Below are 21,292 nucleotides of genomic sequence, written 5' to 3'. Positions count from 1 at the left end.
GGTGGGGCGGGACAGGTATGAGGGGTGGGGCGGGACAGGTATGAGGGGTGGGGCGGGACAGGTATGAGGGGTGGGGCGGGACAGGTATGAGGGGTGGGGCGGGACAGGTATGAGGGGTGGGGCGGGACAGGTATGAGGGGTGGGGCGGGACAGGTATGAGGGGTGGGGCGGGACAGGTATGAGGGGTGGGGCGGGACAGGTATGAGGGGTGGGGCGGGACAGGTATGAGGGGTGGGGCGGGACAGGTATGAGGGGTGGGGCGGGACAGGTATGAGGGGTGGGGCGGGACAGGTATGAGGGGTGGGGCGGGACAGGTATGAGGGGTGGGGCGGGACAGGTATGAGGGGTGGGGCGGGACAGGTATGAGGGGTGGGGCGGGACAGGTATGAGGGGTGGGGCGGGACAGGTATGAGGGGTGGGGCGGGACAGGTATGAGGGGTGGGGCGGGACAGGTATGAGGGGTGGGGCGGGACAGGTATGAGGGGTGGGGCGGGACAGGTATGAGGGGTGGGGCGGGACAGGTATGAGGGGTGGGGCGGGACAGGTATGAGGGGTGGGGCGGGACAGGTATGAGGGGTGGGGCGGGACAGGTATGAGGGGTGGGGCGGGACAGGTATGAGGGGTGGGGCGGGACAGGTATGAGGGGTGGGGCGGGACAGGTATGAGGGGTGGGGCGGGACAGGTATGAGGGGTGGGGCGGGACAGGTATGAGGGGTGGGGCGGGACAGGTATGAGGGGTGGGGCGGGACAGGTATGAGGGGTGGGGCGGGACAGGTATGAGGGGTGGGGCGGGACAGGTATGAGGGGTGGGGCGGGACAGGTATGAGGGGTGGGGCGGGACAGGTATGAGGGGTGGGGCGGGACAGGTATGAGGGGTGGGGCGGGACAGGTATGAGGGGTGGGGCGGGACAGGTATGAGGGGTGGGGCGGGACAGGTATGAGGGGTGGGGCGGGACAGGTATGAGGGGTGGGGCGGGACAGGTATGAGGGGTGGGGCGGGACAGGTATGAGGGGTGGGGCGGGACAGGTATGAGGGGTGGGGCGGGACAGGTATGAGGGGTGGGGCGGGACAGGTATGAGGGGTGGGGCGGGACAGGTATGAGGGGTGGGGCGGGACAGGTATGAGGGGTGGGGCGGGACAGGTATGAGGGGTGGGGCGGGACAGGTATGAGGGGTGGGGCGGGACAGGTATGAGGGGTGGGGCGGGACAGGTATGAGGGGTGGGGCGGGACAGGTATGAGGGGTGGGGCGGGACAGGTATGAGGGGTGGGGCGGGACAGGTATGAGGGGTGGGGCGGGACAGGTATGAGGGGTGGGGCGGGACAGGTATGAGGGGTGGGGCGGGACAGGTATGAGGGGTGGGGCGGGACAGGTATGAGGGGTGGGGCGGGACAGGTATGAGGGGTGGGGCGGGACAGGTATGAGGGGTGGGGCGGGACAGGTATGAGGGGTGGGGCGGGACAGGTATGAGGGGTGGGGCGGGACAGGTATGAGGGGTGGGGCGGGACAGGTATGAGGGGTGGGGCGGGACAGGTATGAGGGGTGGGGCGGGACAGGTATGAGGGGTGGGGCGGGACAGGTATGAGGGGTGGGGCGGGACAGGTATGAGGGGTGGGGCGGGACAGGTATGAGGGGTGGGGCGGGACAGGTATGAGGGGTGGGGCGGGACAGGTATGAGGGGTGGGGCGGGACAGGTATGAGGGGTGGGGCGGGACAGGTATGAGGGGTGGGGCGGGACAGGTATGAGGGGTGGGGCGGGACAGGTATGAGGGGTGGGGCGGGACAGGTATGAGGGGTGGGGCGGGACAGGTATGAGGGGTGGGGCGGGACAGGTATGAGGGGTGGGGCGGGACAGGTATGAGGGGTGGGGCGGGACAGGTATGAGGGGTGGGGCGGGACAGGTATGAGGGGTGGGGCGGGACAGGTATGAGGGGTGGGGCGGGACAGGTATGAGGGGTGGGGCGGGACAGGTATGAGGGGTGGGGCGGGACAGGTATGAGGGGTGGGGCGGGACAGGTATGAGGGGTGGGGCGGGACAGGTATGAGGGGTGGGGCGGGACAGGTATGAGGGGTGGGGCGGGACAGGTATGAGGGGTGGGGCGGGACAGGTATGAGGGGTGGGGCGGGACAGGTATGAGGGGTGGGGCGGGACAGGTATGAGGGGTGGGGCGGGACAGGTATGAGGGGTGGGGCGGGACAGGTATGAGGGGTGGGGCGGGACAGGTATGAGGGGTGGGGCGGGACAGGTATGAGGGGTGGGGCGGGACAGGTATGAGGGGTGGGGCGGGACAGGTATGAGGGGTGGGGCGGGACAGGTATGAGGGGTGGGGCGGGACAGGTATGAGGGGTGGGGCGGGACAGGTATGAGGGGTGGGGCGGGACAGGTATGAGGGGTGGGGCGGGACAGGTATGAGGGGTGGGGCGGGACAGGTATGAGGGGTGGGGCGGGACAGGTATGAGGGGTGGGGCGGGACAGGTATGAGGGGTGGGGCGGGACAGGTATGAGGGGTGGGGCGGGACAGGTATGAGGGGTGGGGCGGGACAGGTATGAGGGGTGGGGCGGGACAGGTATGAGGGGTGGGGCGGGACAGGTATGAGGGGTGGGGCGGGACAGGTATGAGGGGTGGGGCGGGACAGGTATGAGGGGTGGGGCGGGACAGGTATGAGGGGTGGGGCGGGACAGGTATGAGGGGTGGGGCGGGACAGGTATGAGGGGTGGGGCGGGACAGGTATGAGGGGTGGGGCGGGACAGGTATGAGGGGTGGGGCGGGACAGGTATGAGGGGTGGGGCGGGACAGGTATGAGGGGTGGGGCGGGACAGGTATGAGGGGTGGGGCGGGACAGGTATGAGGGGTGGGGCGGGACAGGTATGAGGGGTGGGGCGGGACAGGTATGAGGGGTGGGGCGGGACAGGTATGAGGGGTGGGGCGGGACAGGTATGAGGGGTGGGGCGGGACAGGTATGAGGGGTGGGGCGGGACAGGTATGAGGGGTGGGGCGGGACAGGTATGAGGGGTGGGGCGGGACAGGTATGAGGGGTGGGGCGGGACAGGTATGAGGGGTGGGGCGGGACAGGTATGAGGGGTGGGGCGGGACAGGTATGAGGGGTGGGGCGGGACAGGTATGAGGGGTGGGGCGGGACAGGTATGAGGGGTGGGGCGGGACAGGTATGAGGGGTGGGGCGGGACAGGTATGAGGGGTGGGGCGGGACAGGTATGAGGGGTGGGGCGGGACAGGTATGAGGGGTGGGGCGGGACAGGTATGAGGGGTGGGGCGGGACAGGTATGAGGGGTGGGGCGGGACAGGTATGAGGGGTGGGGCGGGACAGGTATGAGGGGTGGGGCGGGACAGGTATGAGGGGTGGGGCGGGACAGGTATGAGGGGTGGGGCGGGACAGGTATGAGGGGTGGGGCGGGACAGGTTTGAGGGGTGGGGCGGGACAGGTGTGGGGGGTGGGGCGGGACAGGTATGAGGGGTGGGGCGGGACAGGTATGAGGGGTGGGGCGGGAGGGGGGGTGGTCACAAAGGCAGTAATGGGGGTGGGGGTGGGGGGGGGGGGGGTGGGGGTCGTGTCCTTGAGTTGCACCGGAAAAAAATGTCAGCTAATGGCGGAGCATTAGCTGGGTGGGGGGGGGGGGGGGGGGACCACGCCTCCCGACAGCTTTCTTTTTTCACTTTTTTTCCTGCAGGTCTTAATGGCGTCGGCCGGGACGTACGAGGCTCTTACACTGCAATTTACTCCATTTTACCGTTGCTTCTAACCAGGCCCGAGCACCCTCTGCCCCACGGGGGTGGGTGTCTGGCTCTGTGTATGGTCACCCAGGTCAGCAGGTGCTGGGGTAGCAGGCGGGTGTGACCGCCAGCCAGAATGTATGGTCACACCCGGAGTGCATGTAACGCACAGTAAGTCATACCTGAAGGACAGGTATAACTTATGGAGATAGACGCTATGGAAGAAGTATACCCAAGTGATAGGGATACTCAAGGAGGAAGTATACTTCAGGGAAAGATATACCTACAGGAGGGATATACTGTAGGGCGGGCGTGTTCACAGACCAGCCGGGAGCCACGGGTGTCGGCAGAGAATTACACTGACGGGAGGCGGGTGAGGGGCGCCCCTCCTCCCTCACGATGTGTGAGGTGTGGCTCCCTCCTCCTTCCCTCGTGATGATGTAAGGGGGAAGGTCTGGTGAGGGAGGCGCCTCACCCGTCCTCTGTCTCACCCTTCTTTCCCTTTATTTGTTAGTTAGGAGAGGAAAAAGGGAAGGGGGTTGGACAGGGGAGAGAGAGTACAGTGGCGGCGATGCATGATACACTTACCAAGTGTACTGACACGTGTGTGTGTGTGTGTGTGTGTGCTGACTTATCAGTGTACCCCTGACAGACTGGATGTATTGGTTTAAAAAGGAACTTGGTTAATTTAAGCTGAAATTATGCATTCACTATATCGATGGATGACTGGAGATCTGTTGTTGAGCCTCAGTGGGATTCAAAAGTGTAGTTTGTGCTGGTGCTCGAGTTTTGCCAATAATATATTGCATGTGTCCCCCGCTGTCATCTAGTTTCTGCCGAAATTTATCACTGTTGCTTCGCTGCAGCATTGTGGCTACTGTTTGTAGTCGTGATGTTGTTCGGTATTTTTGATGTGAGGCTTTTGTTCATATGTGGAGAATCGTAAAGCCATATTTCGTACCGTCTACACTTCACCATGCGTGACTTGGAGGCGAGGTGTGTGGGTGCTGGGGAGGATCATACCCTTTACTACGTGTAATATTTGCCTCACCAGGTACTAAGATCCATCCATACAGGCTAGTCAGGACTGCTGTACCTTGTGCGGTTCGTTCGTCAACATGTTCTGCTATGTAGTCTTCTCATGTAATTGTGTAATCCAGGATCTTACAGCTCCTCTGGTGTAGAATCCGGTCACTATCTATGGCTACGTCGCTGGCTTTTATTTTCCCAGGCGTCGCAAGGCTGAATTTCTGTTCGATTTTATTTCCAGGTCGTTTTCGAAGGAGTTATGTCTGGATGGCTCTGACTGTATCTTGGGTCAGTATCTGGTAATGTTAGTGTTGGCATCATTGTTACCTTGGCTTCCTTGAGCCTGAGGGAAGTGTGTCCTGTGTTAAGCGTAGCCATGTAGGTGGTGACAATATATTGATTGCCTCATATTTGGTTCTGTGCCAAGTCTGGTTTACTGGGTTTTAGAAAGTGTTGGTCGTAGTGTTTATATGTCACTTCTCACCGTCAGGCAGGTGTATAGGGTCACCTGTGCTGAGTCTATGGTTTGGTGTGGGATTATTTTTCCTTGTTCTGAGTCAACCAGTCAAAGATGTCTTTATCCTGGGCTGCTACTGTGAATAATGATTTCCACACGTCATACCTTGGCCCTCGTCAGTATCTTTATCGCTAACTGACACATATCTGTTATTGCCTCGGGTATTTCCCAGAGTTGTTCAAGTTCTCAGAATTATCTTATTTCGTTGTATTTTTTTTTTTTTTTTGTGGTAGAGAATAGGAAACTCCATTAGTAGGATTTCCTATTCGTTCTATTCTGTTAAATTTCATGCAGGCTTACTTCACAAATGCATGATACTTCTTCCATCTTTTCTGCCAACTGTTTTTGCCAGAGGGTGAGGGAAAGAGCCTTCTTACTGTTTTATACTTACTTCATCCACTTAGTACAGGAACAGACACATCTAAATTTAAGTCTATATACAGAAGCCAGACATGGCCGAGTGGCCCACGGTTCTCAGCCGTCCCCATGTGTTCCATCCACGGGGGTGAGTCTGTGGGCAAGTCGGTTTGATTTCTGTTATTCCTTGGGTGAGAGTTGCGTGTGATGGTGTTTTGTAACTGATGGTAGAGTTTAGCATTAACTGGACTTATCCTATGGTTTCATAATACGAGTCTTGTGCCTTATCTACTTTTTTCAGTATATTTCTTAACAATTATCTCTTCATCATTCTCCCCCTCCAGCTCTGTAGTGGGCAGGTCACTGTCTTCATCGTGTATCATTTCTCAACACTGGTGTCAGTCTGGTTACTGAGCAGCCAGTCAGCCAGCCAGACGTTATATTCCATGATCAGGAGTTGGTGTGGATGATATTGTGGTCATCCTGTCTGGCGTGGACGTCGTGGTGTCTTTTCTTTCCAATGCCAACACTTGCATCAGGGAAGGTGATGGCCGACACTTGCATGAGGGAAGGTGATGGCCGACACTTGCATCAGGGAAGGTGATGGCCGACACTTGCATGAGGGAAGGTGATGGCCGACACTTGCATCAGGGAAGGTGATGGCCGACACTTGCATCAGGGAAGGTGATGGCCAACACCTGCATCAGGGAAGGTGATGGCCAACACCTGCATCAGGGAAGGTGATGGCCGACACTTGCATGAGGGAAGGTGATGGCCAACACCTGCATCAGGGAAGGTGATGGCCGACACTTGCATCAGGGAAGGTGATGGCCAACACCTGCATCAGGGAAGGTGATGGCCAACACCTGCATCAGGGAAGGTGATGGCCGACACTTGCATCAGGGAAGGTGATGGCCAACTGGACCATCAACAGTGGAAAGTTTGGCCGCCGGTGTTGTGCACGGAGGCATTTCATCAGCTCCAACATGTCTCTTGTCTATGATGATAATGAGGTGGTGTCCGAGGCCTGGGTCTCGCATGAAAGTCACCAACAGCACAGACAAGTTCAGGCGTCCTTCAGATCTTGTAGTAGTGAGGTAATACCAGTCCCCCCCCCCCCCCCCCCCCCCCCCCCCCCCCCCAGGCTGGTGTGGTGGTCCGTATGTTGTATCTAGGTTGGCAGGCCACACTGAGGTCATCAATTTCACAGGGAGGGTATCTGAGCACTGGACGTCGTCGACTATTTCATTACTGCAGACCTTTTCTGACAGATCTACCAACCCCTGCGTGGCCCCCTCCCCCCTCCCACCCGAACAACTCCACCACTACCCGCTCCTCTGTCTCACCCTCGACCCCACGAGATCAAACACAAGTTTCAGATGATCTGTCTTGCTCCTGTGTACGTCCGCCTCCCCGGGACTCTGCTCACCTCCTACAACACACACCCTCCTCCACCACCGTGATATGTGTGTGTGTGTGTGTGTGTGTGTGTCTTTACCCCCCCTCCCCCGAGAGCTCCACTCTGCCATACCCATAACACCCCTCTCCCTCACCTGCCTCATCCAACACACCACGACCTCATCTAATATACATACATTAATGTTCGTTGTTGCACCTTCTTACACAACCCACGCCACACCACACAACCTCCGCCACACCACACAAACCCCGCCACACCACACAACCTCCGCCACACCACACAAACCCCGCCACACCACACAACCTCCGCCACACCACACAACCTCCGCCACACCACACAACCTCCGCCACACCACACAAACCCCGCCACACCACACAACCTCCGCCACACCACACAAACCCCGCCACACCACACAAACCCCGCCACACCACACAACCTCCGCCACACCACACAAACCCCGCCACACCACACAACCTCCGCCACACCACACAAACCCAGCCACACCACACAAACCCCGCCACACCACACAACCTCCGCCAAACCATACAAACCCAGCCACACCACACAACCTCCGCCACACCGTACAAACCCCGCCACACCACACAACCTCCGCCACACCACACAAACCCCACCACACCACATAACCCCCACCACGCCACACAAACCCCATTACACCATACAATCCCCGCCACACCACACATCCCCCGCCTCACCACACATCCCCCGCCTCACCACACATCCCCCGCCACACCACACATCCCCCGCCTCACCACACATCCCCCGCCTCACCACACATCCCCCGCCTCACCACACATCCCCCGCCTCACCACACATCCCTCGCCTAACCTAATAGTCTATTTTTCCCCATAATTTCTCTCCACATTGTTATTTTCTTTTCCCTCATAACTGATGCAGCATCTGCTGTGCATTTAGAGTGGTAATACCTTCATCTTCCCCTCAGTAAGGCATATTTCACACACACACACACACACACACACACACACACACACACACACACACACCCACACACACACACACACACACACACACACACACACACACCCACACACACACACACACACACACACACACACACACACCCACACACACACACGTGCGTCATCTGTTGGCTGCAGTGGTAAGTAACGAAGTGGTACTATTATCCCTCTACTGAACTACATCGCCTCACTCAGGATTTACTTTTACTGAAGACTTTGAATTTTGACGAATTCCGGTACACTCTCGAGGGAAATATACTGTTACTTTTGTTACTGTTTTGTTCCTGACGGTTCGTGACTTGCTGCTGGTAACCTGGTTGTCATGTTCCCAACAGCAAGTTACAGGACGTCATATAAAAAAAAGGACCATATGTCCCCGGTAGAAAATATAGTTATAAGTAAACAAGATTTTTAAGTGCATGAATACAAGACAAATCTGGAAATAATCTGGTGAGGGAGACTTGTGTAGTGATGCTGCTTCCTTACTCACCGCTGGAGGCTGTGAGGCACGGGGGGAGGGGGGGGAGGGGGAGGGAGGCTGTAGTAAGTCTATAGTGGCGGCTGTACGTCTGTATGAGCACAGTCTGGTCCCGGCACATGAGCAGCATGTTTCTCTGGTGTTCCAGTATATCCCATGAGGATGACCAGCTTCAGACCCAAACCATCCCACTCCACCTTGTGTGTAGAGTCAGTTACCTGTGTGTGATGGTCGTGGCCACACGCCACTTTCGCCCGCTGCACACCAACTCCACACATCATTCATTCCTACACCTCGACATATGTTCTCGCATCGCCTCCTCCTCTCCCTGTATTGTGCACTCACTGTTCACTGTCACACTCAGTGCCCGACGACGCTGCACTCTGGCTACTGTCTTCCATACACCAAACAACTTTCCCAGATCAAGTACATCATAGATGTGGTAATCTGTGACGAACCTTCTCCTCGGGGAAAGTTTTAGCCTCAGAATCTGTGTATATATACATGTGTGTGTGTGTGTGTGTGTGTGTGTGTGTGTGTGTGGTTTGGATGATCATTGATTCCAGGCTGGTTATGTGACCAAGATCTACACCATACACTTCAAACATACGCCATGACAGATTCTGTTCATTCCTAATGAAAGCTGTTTTCGATCATTCAAGTTTCACTTCCACATTGAATAAAACTTCATCATCAATAAATATCTGTCCATAATATCCTGAATCCATAGATCTAGATCATCCAGTATTAGTATCAAGTAAACATCAGAGGTCAGGTCAAATGCATCGGAAATTTTCCTCCTGTAATGATGCGGTCATCTGAGCCCGCTGTTGTTTACGCTACAGCCTCACCGTCTGGGGTCGTGGAGGCCAGTCCTACCCTCACTCTAGCTCCCACTCTGATGCCCCCCGGCTCCTCACACCCTCGTGTTCCTAACATTCATACTCTCCAACCTACCGTCTCACGTCATCATCACCCCACCTCCCACACAAAGACCCCTGTCCAAACCCTCCTCACATCCTTCCCCCAAACATGACCCCCTCAGCACCTCCTCTCCTCTGCTGTTCCACCCAACCCCACCCTCCGGGGTTATCCTTCACCTCTCCACTCTACTCACATTCTCCCTTCCTCTCCCAGCCTCCCTTCCATCATCCTGTCCCACCTTTACCTCAAGATTTACTTCAAAGGCCAGCAGGAGGCGGGCCCACTAGACCCGCTAAAAGGCGTTCCCCCGCCACAAGGCTTGCCTGAGTGGGTGTCAAATCTCTCGCCACCGTCGCCTGCTTCCATTTGCCATAAAACTGTAATTTTAAGATCTGAGTCAATATATACCACACGTGCCTGGGTGTGGGTGTCCCTCTTAGCCTTAAATGTGTACGTTTTCATGGGCACATTTGCCACACTGTGTGTGTGTGTGAGAATATATGCATCATTACGTATGTATTCCCTATCTGTGCTTACAGGGAGGGAACTTTAGAATGACGCGAGGCCACTTCTCTTATCAATGCATTGTTGGCATAAAGATGCAGTGTCTACCTCCTGACATAGCTTGCTCCAGGTGGCCACGACACCGTAGCTCAAGAAATGTTTCCTCATGTCCTTCTGCACACTTCCTGCGGCTTACTTCCAAAAATGTTCTCTTGTTTCAAATTCTCCTGCGACTTTAAAGAACTGTAGTGTTGACGGGTTGACCCAGAGGCTGTTGTATGTGATCATGAGATCCAATACAGATAACCGTATGTAGAACTTAAGGCTCCATGTTTGTCTGCCACCGTGTGGCTCCCAGTGTGACCAGTACTCCATCCTGATGTTACCCCATCTCATCTTGACCACCGTCCACAACACACTAGTACTTCTCACATATTTTGATATTATCCACCAGCAGAGCCAAGCTTTCTCGTCCTCTATCATCTGTTTCACTGGTACTGTGTGTCCTCTCCTTTAAACCAGACCTTAGACTGTACCCGCGCGTGAAGCGTATGATTTGTGCTTTCGCGAAATCAAATTTCAGCTGAAATATGGCGGTGGTACAAGATGCCTACGGCCTCTTTATACAACAAATACACAGTTCATTTACCTTTCAGCCAAGGCAGAAGTACGATGTGCAGTAGACTGGAAAATGTAGTTGACCTCGAACCGTATTTGGTACACGGCGATAAGAAGTCTAGCAATCCAGATGATGAACTATTTGATGAAGAACGTTTCTTTTGTAATAAGTAACAAAACATTAGAGGGAGTAACAGTCGAGACGTCAACACCAGCTTGTCCGGCACTTTGTTCTGTCTCAGCAATACACTCCCACTAGTCCTTATATCGCCAGGGGAAAGTTACAGCCTGTTCACTTGTTTCTTTGTCCTTTTCATGCACTCATATGATCTATCATTTCATAAGAGATGAATTATTTTTCCCTTGACGAGGAAAACACCGTCTTCAGAATCATCAGGAAATTCATGAGCTTGCTTCAGAGGTTTAAGAGTCGGAAGGTTTTGTATATGGGGATGGTCAAGACCCTCCATACACGTATTACATACATTAACACAAAAACATCAGCAAAGATAAACATTTCAGCGACAATAGGTATGCAACACTCACGTCCGACTTCTGGCAAACAAACCTATAGACATGACTGGTTACCAAAGCTAGGATACCAGACCAGAATTGGCCAAACCTAATCAATTGTCCAGCTCCTCCTTCTTATGTCTATTATCTCTCGAAATATTTCACCAACGTTACGTCTCACTCTGTGTAGCTAAGTCACAGATCACCAGCTTACACCAAGCTACGTCTGTTATCACTTTGAGGGAAACGAAACAAAATCATTCACTTAACAAAACTTGTATGACATGACATTCGTTTTTGGTTGATACTAAATATGTATATAAGTTTATATCATACTGATGTCATAAACAAACTTTTCAGCTTTCTGTATTCCTGATTTATGACAACAGGAAAAAAAGTCCTACATCATAATTATGGAATTACCTGGCCCAAAATCTACTTAGCTTGTCACCTCCACACAGGGGAGTCACCCATAGCGCGAGGATGGGGGTTCCATTAGGTGATGTTCTTGTGTCACACAACATCGTGTCCACAGACGCAGAGGTGATCATGTGATGTCTCGCATACACTTCTGTTATAAAGGAACATAAATACAGCAAAATACAAATAAAAAGAATTACATAAATGTAAGAGTGGAAGTGGCAACAAATATGGAAACAACAATAGTAATGATACAGATACGGTGAGATCATCTTTACATGGCGTTTGACAGCCAAACAAACCTGAATGTTGACTTTGTTCAACCCAAATATGATAACCTGATCGTATATTTCTATCACTGGCTAAGTAACTCTTGCAGTCTACTATCATTCCCAGTAAAAGCCTCTGATTTTGTTCAATATTTCTTCTTTCGTTCTCAGTTCGAGTAGACTCTTCACCTTGGACATCATATCATATACAGTTTTGTCAACCTCTAAGAACCAGTTTCGTTTCTTTACTGTCCAGCCACAGTCCTGTACCTCACATGGCTCACAGTTAGGTTATCTTTAGTGATCCCCTGAAGCCTCTCTCACCCCGCGCTTTTCTTTCTTAGAGTTATATATATGTCCTTTCCTCCCTCCTTCTGCCATGTCACAGCCACTTTATCATTACTTCCTACTTTTGAACTCTCGTGCACGACGACACGACACTTCAGAACGACGGTATGACCCTTGGTTATGATGTTCTGGCCTTACTCCTGACCCATGAAATCAGGGTCAAAGGCCAGGCCATGATACCCAAAGGTCGCAGCGTCTTGATCAAGGGTCGTAACATCAGGGCCCGCGCCATCGTGTCCACCAACTTAATCATATTCATCAAGTTTCCATACTTACAAAATCTTCAAGTAATCTTACCAAAACTTTCCAGCTGATCCTCCGCCTCTCCTTTGGACCCGGAGCCACACCCCTTCACCAGGACCTGCACCTCTTGGTCTCCATAACCTTCCTTCACTCCCTGTGTGACACATCACCACCATCTGTCCTAGGAACCTGTGTGACATGGAAGACGGTATACATTCAGACACACATATATCAGGATACTTTGAAGAACATATGTGAGAAATAGAGAAACAGGAGGATTTTCATGTGACATTTATGGATCTGAAGAAAGTATATGATCGGGTTGACAGAGGTGCCTTGTGTACGAGTGGGCACTAGCTGTCATGTGCAATGCAAACCCTATCCATAATTAGGCTCGATAGACCTTTCCATGGTTTACCCCAGCCGCTTCACATGCCCTGGTTCAGGGCGAATGCGGCCTTTCTTCGTCTGTTCCTGGCGCTACCTCGCTGATGCAGAAAACGGAGATCAATATATATATATATATATATATATATATATATATATATATATATATATATATATATATATATATATATATATATAAGAATTGGATGTTACCGGACTCCACCTGCATGAGGCTAAACCGAGAGTGAAAAGTCACCTCTGGTGAGGCTGCATCACCGTCGGTTGACGAGAATACAGTCTCGTCAAAGAAACACACTTCAAGGAAGTCCACCCTGCCCCAGCTACTGCGTGTAGCGCAGCCTTGGAGCTGCAGGAGCCCCTGGATATGTGTCCTGGTGGAGTACCATGACCTTTACACAAAGGGATCTTGGGGTAATAATAAATAAAGATAGAAATACGTAGATAATCAAGTAGATTGATCGATTTGTGAATAATTGATCAATGAATAATAATCAGCTAATTACTGAGACAGATAATCAGGCGCCTGAGCCCTTATCATCTTGCCTCAGATGTGGACTGCATCAAATACATTTACTTCATAACTCAAAATATCATTTCATGTTTACTTTGCAATGGAAGGAACGGATAAAGATTCTTCACATTAAGACATTACTCACAGATAGATATCAAGGAGACAATGATATCTACCAGAGATTTCTTCTTCATGTGGAATATCAACATTCAGTATAGACATACAGAATGTGGATGACTATAGCCACAGTCAACATGCTATATCTAGCAGCACACACACATTATCATCTCACACACTAGCACGGATTTTGAGAATATTGTATATCTTAAACCAATCTGAAATAACTGATTGAGTAACGCTCAAATCTGACTATGTGGTAAATGATGAAATTAAAAGAGAGATGAGACGAGAGCTAAAGAGGAGGTATTATAGGGAAACTATATAAACATCAACATTTTCCGTGCTAACACAGAGTGGAAGATGGGGTTCATATGCCACGAAACAGTGCGTTGTGGTGAGAGATTCTGTGTAGTTTGCAATGAAGGAGCAGTAACACGGGTACCCCTAGCCTGAAACATGGAGGAAATATTAAGCAGGAGGAATGAATGGTTTAATAAAAGACGTCAAAAAACAGAGAAGCTTCGAGACGTGCGATGGTAGAGATGTAGGTGACAAACTATCTAGCCAGCCAGCTTTTGCTAAGTATGTGAGAGCTAAGAACGAATATAAAACGATAAGAAAGAAAGAACAAAGAAACATTCTATGAAAATTTGGGGACAAGACGAATAATCCAAAACTTTTCCATCAATTCATCCGGAATATATCATTAGTTAATGAACAGCTAACCAGGCACTGGGATTTAGATGGAAGAATCTAGAGGAGGATGTACGGACATGCAGGGTACTGGTGACACATGGAGAAGACTACAGCCCAACGCTGGGTGGATGGAATGGAGATTTAAGTCAACATTAAGATATCATCAAGAAGAGACATTAACGCAATACTAAATGGTTTTGACCCATACAAAGCTCACGGGCCTGACGATATTTCACCAAAAGTACTGAAGGTGTTTACAGATATGCTAAACAGACTTCTTGAAATAGCGTTCACTATATCGCTGGAGGGAGAGAGAGAGAGAGAGAGAGAGAGAGAGAGAGAGAGAGAGAGAGAGAGAGAGAGAGAGAGAGAGAGAAGGTGCCAAGGAGTGGAAAAGGGCAAATGTCATGCCTAACTATAAGAAAGGAGACCAGGAACAGACACTGAACTACATGTCGGTCTCACGGACGAGTGTGGTGTGTAAGGTTCTAGAAAAGATAACTAGAAAGCAAATGATTTTCTACAGAAGAGAAATTACTTGAGAGAGAGACAGAGTAAGGTTTTAGGGAGAGGAGGTTATGTGCAACAAACCTCAGAGAGTGAGCTTTGCCTTGCACAAAGAGGAATTCGGGGTGGATTGTGGACTGTTAGAAAGCATTTAACTTTGAACCTCATGGGAGGCTGATTAAGAAGGATCACCGGACAGCAATAAGGGAGGAAACTCCTTTGATGAAAAGTTTGCCTAAATGTAGGGTAACATATGACGCATGTCAGTAGAGCCTTCACTAAATAGGTAGAGGTGACCAGCAGAGTGCTATACGATTTTGTTCTGCGACCATTACTCTTCTTCATCTACGTCAGTGACTTACCAAGTTAGTCTGACACATGTTGGATGAAATTTAAGCCGAGGAAATGCAAAGTAATGAAGTTGGGCACAGTGAAAGAAGGCCTCCATATGATTATCATCTAACAGAAAAGAAGCTACAGAAACGTGTGAGAAAGATTGGAATCGACGCTGACCCTGACCTGTCGCCGGAGTCCCATCTTGGGAATTTAGTTCAGGAGACCAACTGTCTCCTCATAAATATCAGAGAAGCAGTCAAGTTCAGGGATGATAACTCAGCAATCTGCTCACATCATACATGAGGCCACAACTGGAACGCCCCTCTCAGAGTCTGGCCACTGCGTTAAAGAAGCACAAAAGAACTAATGGCGAAGGTCTAGAGGAAGACATCAAAGATGATAATGGAATTAAGGAGTTAAGTTACAGGGAAAAGCTAAAGATCTTACATTTGCCCACCTTGGAAGATAGAAAAGTGAGGGAGTGACCTGATCACAGACTTGGAAGTTTTCAAAAAAAATCTGCGACGCAGATACTTCTCAGCGAGATGTAAGGATAGAGCAAACAGAGGACATTACATGAAAGTAAACAAGATACTTTTTAAAGACGTGAGTAAGTGTTTATATACTAAGTATGAGAGAGGTGAATAAATGGAACAGAATGACTGAAGTCAAGGTCAATACAGACAGCACACAGATACAGCATTTCAAGAAGTTGTATGACAGAAGAGAAAGTTTAAGAAAGTACAACTCCCTCCACGTACAATGGAAATAGGTAAATACACACACCTGTTAAACTCTCTCTCCGTAACACATACATAGTAAACACATACGAACCTCCGTAGTACAGTGATTAGCGCTGCGACTCACTCATTTAAGGGCCTCAGATTTGAGTTCCAGACAGCCAACCCAGCTGTTCATCCTCTCCTTTGGGACTGATCGAGGATTGAGTGCCTGGCGTAAGCTGGGTTTTGTATATATGTCGGTATACATAAGGTTAAAGCTTGGTGTGCGTGTGTGTGTGAGTGTATGTGTGTGTATATTATACAAGGTTAACAGAAAGGACAACACAAGTGTATAACTCTCCCCCCCCCCCCGTAACACACACACACACACACACACACACACACAGCAGCAGCAGCAACCAGGGGCGCTACCCCCCACCCCCGATACAGTGCACGACTATCACTAACGAGCGCGTGTCATTACAGGACTGGAGGCCCTGCACGCCATGACCAAGGGCCGCGACCACGAGCTGCGGGTCAACATCACCGACTGGAAGAACAGCACAGCCTGGGCTGAGTGGAAGGAGTTCAGGTAATGTTCTATTGTGGCTGGAGGAGTGAGGCAAGGACACAGCTGGAGGTGTGAGGCAAGGGCACAGCTGGAGGTGTGAGGCAAGGGCACAGCTGGAGGTGTGAGGCAAGGAAACGGCTAGGGTGTGAGGCAAGGGGGACAGCTGGAGATGTGAGGCATGGGGGACAGCTGGAGATGTGAGGCAAGGGGGACAGCTGGAGATGTGAGGCAGGGGACAGCTGGAGATGTGAGGCAGGGGACAGCTGAAGATGTGAGGCAGGGGACATCAAGGGTGTGAGGCAAGGGGGACAGCTGGAGATGTGAGGCAAGGTGGACAGCTGGAGATGTGAGGCAGGGGACAGCTGGAGATGTGAGGCAGGGGACAGCAAGAGTGTAAGGCAAGGGGACGCCCTCTGGGAGACGGCCTGATTAGTACTATTCAAAGAGAGAGGCAGGATGAATGTACTGGAGAGAGAGAGAGAGAGAGAGAGAGAGAGAGAGAGAGAGAGAGAGAGAGAGAGAGAGAGAGAGAGAGAGAGAGAGAGAGAGAGAGAGAGAGAGAGAGAGAGAGAGAGTCCTCATCTGGTACCATGATTTTGCGTTCTGCAACTCTTGCCTACGTTTATGCATACAAAAATAAAACGACCTTTGCATAACATCATCTACGGGGCACCATCATCAGCCGACTGTGCATGTGGGTGGGTTCTGCAGTGTACCGCACATGCGCGCCAACGCTGGTCAAAATTCCGCCAAGATTCATACCTCGCGACCTGTGTGGCGGGAGGATGGTGGAGACGCACGAGGAACAGGACACCTGTGTACGTATGCGACTCCTCCGTCCTGGTAAGGTGGGAAGTAGCAAATACTTCGTTACTGCCGTGAAATAGATGATTACATTTAATTTCAATCCAGTTCTTGGAATTCTGGCGATTTTTGCTTTTCTCGAGGACATTTTTCTTTTTTTCTGAGAAACTCCATATATAGTTTCTTGGTTACCTTCTCCCAGAGGTGTTTTTGCTTGTTGGTGGGAAGTCGATACATCCTAGCAATACCAGCACGGCAGACTAAACCATCACAAAACACACAGGAAATAAACATTGATTTTCTCCAAAAACTTATTTGAGAAAAGCAAATGTAATTAAAATTCAAAGCCTAACCTACGAGTGCGCTGGTAAAATTAAACGGTGAAAGAATCTTCTTGAAGAAGGGAGCGTCGCTGCGTCGTTATTTACCACCACCATTCCTGCCCAAGACCCGAGCCAGTGTTTCTCCTGTCACCATCACAACACTGGAGGACAGCAAACCTCACGGAAGAAAAAATCTCAGAAATGAAAACAAAACACACAGCTGCAGTGAGCACATTCCGGGAACACGTTGGCCAAAAATGGGGTCAGAAATCCGCAGAAATCTTGAAGCGTTGTGCCAGGCGGAGACGATACTGACGGAGGTGGGTGCCAAGCGAAGCTCTCGTGGAGGGGTGTCGGGCCTCCCGGCTGCTGCCTCCAGAAGACACCAGACGTGTTAGGCAGGTGAGACTGGCAGGTGGGACGGGGAAAGACGGCCACAATGTTTCCAGGGTTCAGTGAAGTAAGAGTAATGTTGGGAAAGTTCAGTGAAGTGGAGCGGATCTGCTGCTGCTGTTGCGGGAAGCGGAGGTGTGAGTGAAGCGTGGGGTGGCGAGCAAGGGTGAGGGTAAAGGAGTAATGTAGTGGAAGTGAGGGAGAGGGAGAGGCTACAGGCAGTGAGGGACACGCCAGGAAGAATAATGAGGCAGGGTGGAGAGGGACCCTCGGTCAGGCACACAGTAAGCTGTACAATAAATATGGTCGTGAGTACAGCGGAGCATCGCTAATGATGGCAGGTAAATAATGCTGCACTTTCTCTTCTTTAAATTCAAAATTTTCATTATCGTAGGTAATATATTTGTTTTTCATTCTTATTTAGTAAGTTACCTGTTTCATGTTAACATTAAATGATTCGATTGTATGTAGACTCTTATGTACACTGTGTACTACTAATATAACTGATCTATACAATGATGTACATCTCGTTCCGTCATCCACACGTTTGGTGGTGTTGTCTGATGCGGCGGTGTGCAGTGTGGCGGGGGAGAGCGAGAAGTACAAGCTGAAGGTTGTGCGGTACACCAGCACCTCCCAGGCCGGTGACGCCCTCAAGTGGCACGACGGTATGAAGTTCTCCACGCCCGACCGTGACAACGACGTCCTGCTAGGTAAGGTCACAACCTTCCCCTGCACACCCTCACCCTCCTCACTCGTAAACCTCAACACTTTGTCTTCTTCCTTCACTTGCACAGCATAACTCAGTATTACGACTTAGAATTGGGAAAGAATATATGCTGGTTATTAGTACTATCTACACATTCATTATATCAAGTGCCTTCACGTTAAGCTAAGAACATATAAGAGATTGATCAAGTTATGAATAATTTCATGACATCAACATATAATAAAACTTGTTCATTTTTCCCGCGTTTGCGAGCTATCGCAAGACTCTGACAAAGAACGGCCTCATTTGCTCGCATAAATCGACTCTACTTCCATGTATAATGTACCAAAACTAGAGTCCTAGCCACAAACAAGTTTAATAGACCTCTGTGACTTCCCCTGCCCACTTCATATATCCTGGTTCATGCCAGTGATAGCAAGACACCCCCTGTATACCACATAACTTCAAATCGTTCTTTATGTGCATGTCTTTCAATCTCCTCAAAGTTTAGGCCCCGAGAACCCAAAGCCCGTTCCACTCTATCCTTCCCTCTCCCTTTCTGTCTCTCCTTCTCCCTTGTTCCTTCTACATTTGTGAAGGATATCCTCTTATTCATTCTCTCTTCACTCGTCCTCTCCATATCTCTAAACCATTTCTGTACGACAAGGTCATTTCCCTGGTCACAAAAATCATTCCACATCTTACACTCTCATTCTTTACAAATCAACGCTCCTCACACCACGTATTGTCATCAAGCGTTTCATTTCCAACAAGTCCATCCTCTTCCGTTCTTTTCAATTCAGGAGCAAGACTTGCAGCCATACAACACCGTTGGGATTACTGTACCATCAAACATACCCATCTTTGTTCACTTAAACAGTTACCTATTCTTCCACACACTCCTCAATGTCCTCAGTATCTACAGCAATCCACTTCTTCCAGCTTCTTCCTATTCAAATCTGTATGTCTCGCCATAATGATTAACCACACTGCCTCATTTTTATTCACGAACTAACTCTCACCTTCATCTTTTCACATACTCTCAAGCCTGGACACCATCTTCTGCAATTTCTTTGTTCGAGTATGTCAACAGAGCCATGTCATCAGCAAACACCAATTGGTTTATCTCTTAGGGTCCCCCCACCCCCCAATAAGACTACAGACCTACCCATCTCTCCAAAAACTACGCATTTATCTCCCTCACCATGCCATCCATGAACAGATTAAACAGCCACGGTGACGTCACGTCCTTGATGCAGACCCAACTTTACTTGCAACCACTTACCTTTACTCCTATTCCTACCCACGCAGATACCTCACTCTCCCGATTAAAAAAAAAAAAAAAATCCTCTGCATTAAGCAGCTTTCCTCACATATATTTGTATCACCGTCCACAAGGCATCTCTGTTGACGCTGTTATACGCTTTCTCCAGATTTATATTTCCCTCTCTTTCTCCAACCATTTCTCACACATCATTTAAAGAAAACATCTTGTACACACATTCTCTTCCACTCCTGAAGCCACATTGCTCCTCCCCAGTCTGATGTTACATGCCACCACCTTCTCAATCACATTCTCCCATGAAACAGACATCGTAAACTCAACAGACTGACACCTTGTCTTTATACTGTGGTATCACAAACGCATTCCTCCTTGTGTAAGTCTGACTTAACAGGTACTACCAATGTCACCTTTTTTTCAGAAATAAAACCAAACCAATTCACTTTCACTCCTCTGCTACAGTTCATCTAATGCAAGGCTTTTACTATTCCATCTTTTTAGCAAACGATTTGTCACAATTCTCTTGTTGTACATACTTTCACGTCTCAAACACCACTAATCCACCACCCGATCATCTTACTCATTCAACAGTCCTTCAAAATATCTAATCATCTCTTCATTACCTGTTATCACTTGCCTGTCTGTTCCTCACACTATCCATCTTTCATAATATTTTCCTACGCTCCTCTAAGTTTGCTAGTACTCTCACCCCATCTCTTATTTGTAACTTGTTTTAAAGTTCCTTCCCTGGAGGTAACGCCTATACATCTCTTTCTTCCCTTTATATTAGCATTTCAATTTCCTCACCTTACCACTCACTACCTTCTCTCATACGCCCACATCCCACCTTCTACATACCACACATTAGCAGTGTTTACCTAAATACCTCCCACTGCTCGTCCACACCCACTTGTTACATCTACCTTCAAGCTCTGCCAATCTTCTGTAAACGTGTCTTGGAATCTCAGCGAACAAGCCTCTTTTCCAGGTTCACTTACTTTCACCACTTCTTCCCACTCGAGTCATTTTCTCTTTTCCCTAAAACCACTACAAAGTTTCACACAAGCCTCCACCAAGATATGATCAAACATCCCACTAGTTGACCGTCTCAGCACAATCACATTCCTAAGTTCACCTTTGTACGCCTTGTTCATGGTACATGAACCAATAAAGCCCATTGACCCTAACCCTATTCACCCAGGTATACTTATTTCTGCACCTTTTTGTATGCCCAAACACAAGTCCTATATCAGTACACAGCTCGACAAGATGTTCGCCATTTTCATTTACAACGGGTATCGCAACGCCCCCACCCCCACCCCACCCCACTTACCCTAAACTGCCACGCCATCCCCTCTTGCATTCCAGTCTCCCACCAATTAGACTTGACCCCGGACCAAAATTGTTGACGCACTCCTACACCTCCTCCCAAAAGACTCGTCTCTTCCTCTCACTAATACAAATGATAACATATTACTAATTACCATTTTCACTGATCATTAATGAATGTTTATGACACTGATGGTACATGTCATTATCTT

General features: G+C 50.1%; 1 protein-coding gene across 1 annotated transcript in view; it reads left to right on the top strand.

Annotated features, from left to right (window-relative positions):
- LOC139756043 (uncharacterized) overlaps window positions 1-21,292 on the top strand; it is a 370,726-nt gene that overhangs the window by 333,065 nt on the left and 16,369 nt on the right. The window contains exons 3-4 of the mRNA XM_071675014.1: window positions 16,156-16,261; window positions 18,340-18,473. Coding sequence (XP_071531115.1) covers window positions 16,156-16,261; window positions 18,340-18,473 — 240 coding nt within the window. The remainder of the gene's footprint in view (window positions 1-16,155; window positions 16,262-18,339; window positions 18,474-21,292) is intronic.

This window comes from Panulirus ornatus, chromosome 20, assembly GCF_036320965.1.
Source record: "Panulirus ornatus isolate Po-2019 chromosome 20, ASM3632096v1, whole genome shotgun sequence".
In the NCBI taxonomy this organism is placed as follows: Eukaryota; Metazoa; Arthropoda; class Malacostraca; order Decapoda; family Palinuridae; genus Panulirus; species Panulirus ornatus.
This window is presented reverse-complemented; position numbering and strand designations above follow the sequence as displayed.